Genomic DNA, 9098 nt, shown 5'->3' on the forward strand with positions numbered 1-9098 from the left:
GCGCGCGGGGGTGGGGGAGCCCCGCGGGGGCCTGGCCGGCCGCGGGGTGGGGGGCTCGGGGTGCCCGGGTCTGCGGGGAGCGCCCGGGACGCGCGACGCGGGGCGCCGGCGGGAGGGGCCAGGACGCTACGCCCGGGACGGGGTGGAGCCTCCAGCCCCCGCTCCCCCGGCCCGCCCGGCGCCCACCTGCACCCCGACCTCCCGGCGGTCACCCTCCCGCCGCCCAACCGGCCCATCCCCGGTGCGGCGGGGGACATTGGAGCCGCCGGAGGAGGGGCTGGCCGGGCCGGGCCGGGCCGGGTCGGGCTGGGCTGCGGGTCCGAGGCGAGGTCGGGGCTGCACCTGGTGAGGGGCGCGGAGAGGGCGAGGCTCCGGCGGCGGGGAGCGGGGTGCCTCCGCTGGAGAGGGAGGCGGGGTGCGGGGCGGGGGCGGCATTAGCAACGGGGGCTCTGACCGGGCTTGGGTCCCCCGCACTGAGCAGGCCCCGCACCGCAGGCGATGGCGGCGAAGGCCCTGGAGGCCGGGGCTGTGGCCGCGGCCGGGGCGCTGGAGGCCGGGCCGGAGCCCCCCGTGCTGACCGCGCCCCTGAAGAAGGTGGAGAACCACATCACCGAGGCGCAGCGCTTCTCCCACCTCCCCAAGCGCTCGGCCGTGGACGTGGAGTTCGTGGAGCTGTCCTACTCCGTGCGCGAGGGGCCCTGCTGGCGAAGGCGCGGTAGGGAGAAGGGGGACCTGCGGGGGGGGGGGGGGAGCAGGTGGCGGGAAGCTGGGGCCCCCCCGCGCCCCACAATGAGCAGGAGGCCTGGGTGTCCCCTCTGCGAAGCCTGCCCCGTGGGCACACGGAAACCTCAGCCCCTCACTTAGTGGAGGTGCCGGGGTCGGGTCTCCCGACGTGGGAGCTCTGGGAGGCACTAGGTTTCCTTGGTCACTGACGCTTTCCTCCCCTCGGTGGCTACTATGCCCTCTGGTCACTGAAGAGTTTTCTTTATTTTTAGGGAGGATTCTTGCCTTTGAGGGCCCGCATGAGGAAGTGTGTGTGTGTGTGTGTGTGTGTGTGTGTGTTCTCAGTGTTTAGCAAATAACCTTGTACCTCTAGAACACTGCTAGTTTTTAAAAATATGTTTTTATTGATTTCAGAGACGAAGGGAGAGGGAGAGCGATATAGAAACATCAATGAGAGAAACATCCACCGGCTGCCTCCTGCACACCCCACACTGCACACCCCATGCCTCCCGAAACCCCGGGCATGTGCCCTGACCAGGAATTGAACCAGGGACCCCCTGGTGCGTGAGATGATGCTCAACCACTGAGCACACGGGCCAGGCAACACTGCTAATCTTTAAAGATGTTCTCCTTCCTGAATCTTACTCCATTCTTGCCGAAGCCTTCACAGCAGGGAGGGTGATGGTTTGTCAGGATAGATGACATCCCCTGTTACTAATATAAAAATTGAGGCCCAGGGAAGTTGAGTAACTTGACCCATGTCACACAGCTAATAAGTGGTAGAGTTGGGCCCAGAAGCCAGGTTTTACAGCTCTCCATGCATTTTTCTGTCAACATACGAATGTCCACACCTATAGAAAAAATCTACAGGAGTTTACTGAAACTGAGGACTTGCCCAGAAGCAGGATCTCAACAAATTGAGAAAATGTTTCAGTCTTTTCATGCATTTAGAATCAAAGGAGAGAGACCGTAAGGAGGGTTACATGAGGGAAGTGGAAGTCTCTGGAATTTAACATTTACAGTGCGTAGAAATGGCAACAAGATCACAACGAGGACTTTGGGAGCCTTCAGGGTCTGAAAAAGCGGATCCTCCTAGCATCTGTTTCTGAGGTGCTACCCTGTGTGCGATGCATAACAGTGGACAGGGCTCACGTAGGGAGAGTCACCAACGCCTGCCCAGGTAGGGGATTATGGCCAGATCGGCCTGTGAAGTTCCTCTTAGTCACTGAGCTGTCAGGCCTGCCACGTGACCCCCTGAGCTTGTCAGACTTACTGCGAAGCCCCCTCTTTTGCTCACGGTTGTTTTCTCTCTCTTAACCTCCCCCTCGGGACATCTGGGTGAGGTCTGGGGCTCTCAGCGCTCTGCACCCTGACCACCCCCCACATCTCCTGCCCTGGGCCGAGCGGGCTAGGATGGTGTGGGTGGGGAGTGAAGCTGGACGCTGTTCTCTGAGGGTGAAGAATAGATCTCCAGGTCTCAGAATTCCCCGCCCTCACTCCAGGGAGCGACCCAGAGGTCACAGGGCACGAGCCAATGGAAACGGAGGCACGTGGGCTCCCTGCTCAGCACCCTGTCCCTAAGCAGCCTCTCTCAGCTCTGAGACCAGCTCTGGGCAAAATGAGGGGCAGCTGTTATTTCCTCAGCCTTCTCATTTCTGCAGTTTTAAGGAGAAATGAAGATGAAAAGGCTCTCTGGTCGCTTCAACCACCAGTGAAAACTGGCACCCTCAGCTGGTCCTCACGCCTCGCCTTGCCAGCCCCGTTTTGCTCTGCTGTCCCTTCTGCTGACTCGCAGCCTTGCCCCTTTCTCTGCCCTCTGTCCTCTCTCTAACTCCTCTTTTCACTCGAATCTCTCTCTTTCTCTAAAGGGCAGAAAGTAATTGCAGGTAGGCAGAGAGGGGAAAAAGCAAGGGGTGTGGAGAGAGGGAGTTCCATCTTTTCGAGGTAAGGATTTCTCACCAGTCTCCCCTAATTATATGTGACGTTTCTTGGTTTTCAAACACTTTTTTAAACTTAAAAAAAAAATTTCCTCAGCTGAGGCTATGTTTTTATTGATTTTAGAGAGAGAGGAAGGGAGAAGGAGAGGAAAACAGGTGAGAGAAACATGGATTGGTTCCCTCCTGTACGTGCCCCAACTGGGGATCGGACCCACAACCTAGATATGTGCCCTGACTAGGAATCAAACTTGCAACCCTTCAGTGAATGGGACTATGCTCCAACCAACTGAGCCACACCAGCCAGAGCAAAATACTTTTTTTTCCCCATTGATTTTTTTTAGAAAGAGTGGAAGGAAGAGAGGGAGGGAGGGAGGGTCACACAGAGAGAGAAACATCAAATGTGAGAGACACATCGATTGGTTGCCTCCCACACATGCCCCACCCATGCCATGATTGAACCTGCAACCCAGGTATATGCCCTTGACTGGGAATCAAACTCCCACCTTTTGGTGGACAGGCCAGCACTCTAACCACTGAGCAACACCAGCCAGGGGCAGGGCAAAACACTTTTTTTCTTTTTTAAAATAAATCTTTATTGTTGAAAGTATTATATAGGTTCTCCTCCCCACTTCCCCATTAACCTCTACCAGCCCACTCCTGTCCGCCCCCTGCCCTCAGGCCCTTACCTCCCCATCGTCTGTGTCCATGGGTTATGCATATATGCATACAACTTCATTGGTTGATCTCTTAAAACACCTTTAAGTTAATTATCTCAACATTCACAATATCCCTATTATATCCTTGGTAGGAGATATTACTATTTTTATTTCATAGTTAAGGACGTGGAGACTCTGGAAGATTAAGTGACTTAAAATTGCAAATAGAGTTAGTGAGGTGGGACTAGAACTTTGGTTCTCTACAGGCCCCTTCCATGCTGAGTAGTTATGGTCCAGCAGGAATCCCAGACATGGGTTCCTAGCCACTTGTAAGGTATGTGGCCTTGGCCGGCCGGTGTGGCTCAGTGGTTGAGTGTGGACCTACGAACCAGGTCACGGTTCGATTCCCAGTCAGGGCACAGGCCTGGGTTGTGGGCTCCATCCCCAGTGCGCAGCTGATCAGTGATCCTCTCTCATCATCGATGCTTCTCTCTCTGTCCCTCTCCCCTCCTCTCTGAAATCAATAAAAATATTTTTTTAAAAAGAGATGTGACCTTGGGAAGGCTGCTACCTCTCCTGGCCTCACTGTCCTCGTCTGTCAGCTGGGATGATAGGGTGTGTGTGTGTGTCCCCCGCCCCCGGCTTGTTGCGAAGCTCCGAGGCCTGTGGAAATGCTCTGTGGAAGGCAAGTGGAAGGCGCCTGAATTAGGCGTCAGCATCAGCCCAGTGCCTGGCTGTGATGAAAGGGGGAAGCTCAGTATTCCCAGCTTCTCCCCTGCCGAAGAAACCACTTCCGTGCGTGTCTCGGAAAGGCATGTGCTGAAGCACAGGAGCATGCCTTCCGATCGGTGGTGATGTGATGACCGAGGCCGAGCTGGAGCCCATGACCTCCCCTCCCCCAGGAAGCAGCTTGTCCTGTGACCTGGGGGGCGGGGGGGTGGGGGGTGGGGAGGGGCAGAGAGTCACTGGGTATCCCCGGGCCCCAGTGGCTTCATCTTTGTTGCTACAGCAGCAAGAAAGGTAATGAACTTAAAAGGCTTTCCCATTAGAATTTTTGTAGTATTTATTTTTCTAAGTGCTGTATATCAACTAGTTTAAATCACTAAACGGGTGCTTTGGGGATGTTAGCCAAAGGGGCAATATTTTTCTGAGAGATTTTCTTATCACAACCTGGATCCCAACTATAGATCTGATAGATAAAACTGAATGCTTTGTTTTTTGTTGTTGTTTTGTTTTTGCGCCGGTGCCTGCCCCACTCCCCACCCCTACCGTACGGGGGCCAAGGGGAGGCTGACCAGGTTGGTTTTGATCTGATAAATGTACGCATCTCCCCCCCAGGGGGGGTCAGCACCCATCCGCATGTTTAAAACTGAGTGCTTTGGAATATCCTGGGAGCCACTGCCATCTTTTTCTTTTTTTTTTAACTTTCAAATTTTCACCAATTTCTTCATTCAGTTTGCGTTATCAACTGAGGAAAATGGAATTAGCCTAGCGCAGATTTAGCCTTGGATTTATTTTGGAAGGTAGTTGTTGCCTCCCGAGATGGTAACTATGGCGGGTGGAGGACACTCAGAAAGGCGACAGACATGAACTGTGAAGCACCATCCAGGCAGGTGGTGCTCTCAGGACCCACAGTGGGCAGCCGCTGTCCCCTCTGACGGCAAGCATAGCAGGCCGTGCCCACCTCATTGGCTCCGTCCTTCTCTCCACCCCTTGTCTCACCAGGTGACAACCCCCCCCCCCCCCCCCCGTCACTGCCCTCTGCTCCCTGGATTGTATTACAGAGATGTGCCTGTATGGGAGAGCTTTTCCTCCCAGAGCCTGGAGGACTTCTGCCTTCCCTTACCATTTTGAAATCTGCTTTTCCTTCAAGACTTAGTGCAAATACCACCTCTTCCATGAAGCCATTCCTGATTTCCCCTTGCCCTCCACCCTGATCAGTCCCATTGTCTGCATCTGCATTGTGCATTATTTATACTTTTAAAAAATATATTTTTATTGCCCAGCTGGGTGTGGCTCAGGGGTTGAGTGTTGATCCAGGAACCAAGAGGTCACAGTTCAATTCCGGATCAGAGCACATGCACGGGTTGCAGGCTCGATCCCCCTAGGGGGCATGTAGGAGGCAGCTAATCAATCATTCTCTCTCATCATTGATGTTTCTCTCTCCCTCTCCCTGGATCTCTGAAATCAATAAAAATATATACATGTATTTATATATTTTATATATGTATCCCTTGCTGGGGACTGAGCCTGCAACCCAAGCATGTGCCCTGACTGGGGTGAACCAATTACTTCCTGGTTCATGGGTCGACACTCAACCACTGAGCAACAGCGGCCGGGCATATACTTTTGTTATAACCCTTATAGATTTTTTCTCAGATATTTTTTACGTAGATTGTGAGATTCTTGAGTACAGAAATGTGTCTTCCTCATTGTTTTGTCCAGTGTCTGGAATATAGTAGATATCAATAACATTTGTCAAATAGAATTAATAATATGATGTCACCTTTTTAGCGGGCTGCATACCAAACACTGTCATATGCTTTACATAGATTATTTCATTGGATTTTTTTTTTTGATTGATTACACATGCACATCCCCTACTGGGGATTGAGCCTGCAACCCGGGCATGTGCCCTTGACTGAAATCGAACCTTGGACCCTTCAGTCCGCAGGCCGATGCTCTATCCACTGAGCCACACCAGCTAGGGCTGGAGCTAGAATTGAACCTAGATTCACCTGACTCTGACCCAGTGCCTTTCTGCCTTCCGATGAGTGAGTGAAGGTGAGCTTTTACTGGGCCGTGTTAGGGGCTGCAGATCCAAGCCCGGGGCAGAGCGCCCACAGAGAAGATGGCCTTTCAGAACGAGGCCCAGTCTCTGTGAACACACGTCCATGGAGCAAACACTAGGGAGCATCTAGTTGCCAGAGAGTCTGCCGAGGCTACAAAGATGAGGAGGAGGAGACCTGCCCCAGGAGCTCACTGGAGGGGGAGCGACGGGCACAAGCAAATACCAGCCCTGCCGGCGGTGAGAAGTGCTCCGGGAACCCAGGGGCCACCCAGCAGCTCAGGCTGGGTCAGTGGGAAAGCCTTCTGGAGGGGGTGAGAGCGTGACTGACGGCTGTCTGTAACCTTGACCCCTCCCCGTGCCCAGCCATGAGATGTGGGGTTTCCCCATGGCTTTCAGAAGAGCATTGTCACCGCTGGTACTTTAAAAAAAAAATCTATTTTTATTGATTTCAGAGAGGAAGGGAGAGGGAGAAAGAGAGAGAAACATCAATGATGAGAGAGAATCACTGATCATCGGCTGCCTTCTGCACACCCCCCACTGGGCATGGAGCCTGCAACCCAGGCATGTGGCCTTGACCAGAATGGAACCCGGGACCTTTCAGTCCACAGCCTACACTCTAGCCACTGAGCCACACTGGCCAGGGCCGGGCTCACCGCTGGTACTTGGACAGTGGAGTGGTCATTTCGAGGGGCTCTGAAGGTTCCTTCCCCATCCTCCCCGATTCACACTGAGCGAGGACTGCCCATTGCCCTGACAGTCATGGTGGCTCCCCCAAGCCCCGAGGCCTCTGCTCACTCCAGCCCTTACCCAGCATTCCTCCCTCCATCACTGCAGGTTATAAGACCCTCCTCAAGTGCCTATCGGGTAAATTCTGCCGCCGGGAGCTAATTGGCATCATGGGCCCCTCAGGGGCTGGCAAGTCCACGTTCATGAACATCTTGGCAGGATACAGGTGAGGGTGATGCTGGGTGGAGTGGGGGCAGGGCCCAGGGAGGAGGCCCCCCCACAGGAGCCCAGCAGGTGTCCGAAGCAGCCTTGACCCCCACCCCCAATGACGTCCCTGCAGGGAGTCGGGAATGAAGGGGCAGATCCTGGTCAACGGGAGGCCGCGGGAGCTGAGGACCTTCCGCAAGATGTCCTGCTACATCATGCAGGACGACCTGCTGCTGCCACACCTCACCGTGTGGGAGGCCATGATGGTGAGGCTGGCGGCCCCTCCTCCCATCGCCCCTCCATCCCCACCCTCCTCCTGGGCTAAGGGTCAGGGGCCTCCTCTCACACACAGCTGACCCGCCTGTTCTCTGGGCCTCAGGTCTCTGCGAACCTGAAGCTGAGTGAGAAGCAAGAGGTGAAGAAGGAGCTGGTGAGTGGGGCAGGGGCAGGGTAGGGGTGGGACGGCCATCCTTTTTGGTGCTACTGTGTTCTGCGGCGCTGAGCTGGGGGCGTGGAAGAGTGGTGTACACGGCCGGCGCCCTGGACTTAAGGGAGATGCTTACGTTGGGGTGGGCCCAGCCTGGCCAACGTGGCTCAGTGGTTGAACATCAACCTATGAGCCGGGAGGTCATGGTTCGATTCTGCAGTCAGGGCACATGCCCAGGTTGCCGGCTTGGTCCCCACTAGGGGGCGTGCAGGAGGCAGCTGATCAGTGATTCCCTCTCATTGATATTTCTATCTTTCCCTCTCCCTTCCTCTCTGAAATCAATAAAAAAATTAATTTTAAAAATAAATAAATAAATTGGGGTGGTGCCCAGGGAAGCAGAGACACTGAAGCTGAGCTGGGGTTGGGCGGGGCTGGGCAGGTGACAGAGATCCTGACGGCGCTGGGCCTGATGTCCTGCTCCCACACGAGGACAGCCCTGCTCTCGGGCGGGCAGAGGAAGCGCCTGGCCATCGCCCTGGAGCTGGTCAACAACCCGCCGGTCATGTTCTTCGATGAGCCCACCAGGTAGCTCTCCCCTCCCCGCCTGTGCTCACGCTGGAGGCTGCACCTGTTTGGCTGTGGAGACCAGGGCCTGCCCTCAGCCTCCTGGGCCAGGATGAGGCCCATGCCTCTCTCTCCCTGCCAGGCCCGTGGCTGCCGCCGCCGCCCTCACAGGCAGAAACCCTTCCTCCTTGCCTGATGCCTCCATCTCCTTCTCTCGCCACAGCCAGTCACCAAGTCCTGCAGATTCTACCTTCTTCTCCACCTCTCAGATTCACCCTAGCCCCTTCCTAGTGCCAGTGCTAAGTTCAAAGCACCATCAACCATTGCCTGCATTTCTGCAACCTGCTCCTGTGTTCTCACCTTCAGTCTCTCCCGGCCCCTCCTCCCTCCAAGCCGCCACCACAGTGAGCTTTCTAAAAGCCAAGTTCAGCCCTGGCCGGTGTGGCTCAGTGGATAGAGCGACAGCCTGCAGACCAAAGGGTCCCGGGTTTGATTCCAGTCAAGGGCATGTACTTTGTTGCAGGCTCCTCCCGGGCCCTGGTCGGGGCTCCTGCAGGAGGCAACCAGTCGATGTATTTCTATCTCTCCCTCTCTCTTCCACTCTCTCTAAAATCAATGGGAAAATATCCTCAGGTGAGGATTTAAGAAAAAAAAGCCAAGCCTGGCGATGCTCTCCTCCCCACTGACAACATGTATGATGCCATTTGCCTTCAGGATCAAGTCAGAGGACTCACAAGGCCCTGCTCTGACCTCACCTCTTGCTTCACGCTGTCTTGTATGTTTGCTCTAATGATACCGAGTTGCTTAGAATTCCTGAGTCGGGCCATGTGATTCATGCCTCTAAGCTTTGCACGTGCTGTGTCTTCTGCCCGGAATGCCCTTCCCCACCACGCCTGCCTTTGCACCTTCACCTGGCTTAGCGTGTTCTCCTTCCAGAACCTTCTCTCACTTCCCTGCAATACCCTCATGCAGAGGGCTGAATACTCCACCTCTTTCACTCCGTGTTTCCACAGCACGTTCCACGTGATTGCAAAGGATCCGTGCACTTCTCTACCTCCTCTTTATTC

General features: G+C 55.0%; 1 protein-coding gene across 2 annotated transcripts in view; it reads left to right on the plus strand.

Annotated features, from left to right (window-relative positions):
- The window catches only part of ABCG4 (ATP binding cassette subfamily G member 4), a 29042-nt gene that overhangs the window by 99 nt on the left and 19845 nt on the right, over nucleotides 1-9098 (plus strand). Inside the window, exons 1-6 of one of the 2 annotated variants that reach the window (XM_070426222.1) lie at nucleotides 333-345; nucleotides 496-715; nucleotides 6942-7059; nucleotides 7174-7306; nucleotides 7420-7470; nucleotides 7907-8052. In XM_070426222.1, the coding sequence (XP_070282323.1) occupies nucleotides 499-715; nucleotides 6942-7059; nucleotides 7174-7306; nucleotides 7420-7470; nucleotides 7907-8052 (665 nt within the window). In that variant the 5' untranslated portion in view covers nucleotides 333-345; nucleotides 496-498. Of the gene's footprint in view, nucleotides 1-332; nucleotides 346-495; nucleotides 716-6941; nucleotides 7060-7173; nucleotides 7307-7419; nucleotides 7471-7906; nucleotides 8053-9098 lie in introns of those variants that run through there. The other variant, XM_070426221.1, reaches the window with a different exon arrangement.

Source organism: Myotis yumanensis, unplaced genomic scaffold, assembly GCF_028538775.1.
Source record: "Myotis yumanensis isolate MYYU_CA2020_CCGP unplaced genomic scaffold, mMyoYum1.0.hap1 SCAF_10, whole genome shotgun sequence".
NCBI lineage: Eukaryota > Metazoa > Chordata > Mammalia > Chiroptera > Vespertilionidae > Myotis > Myotis yumanensis.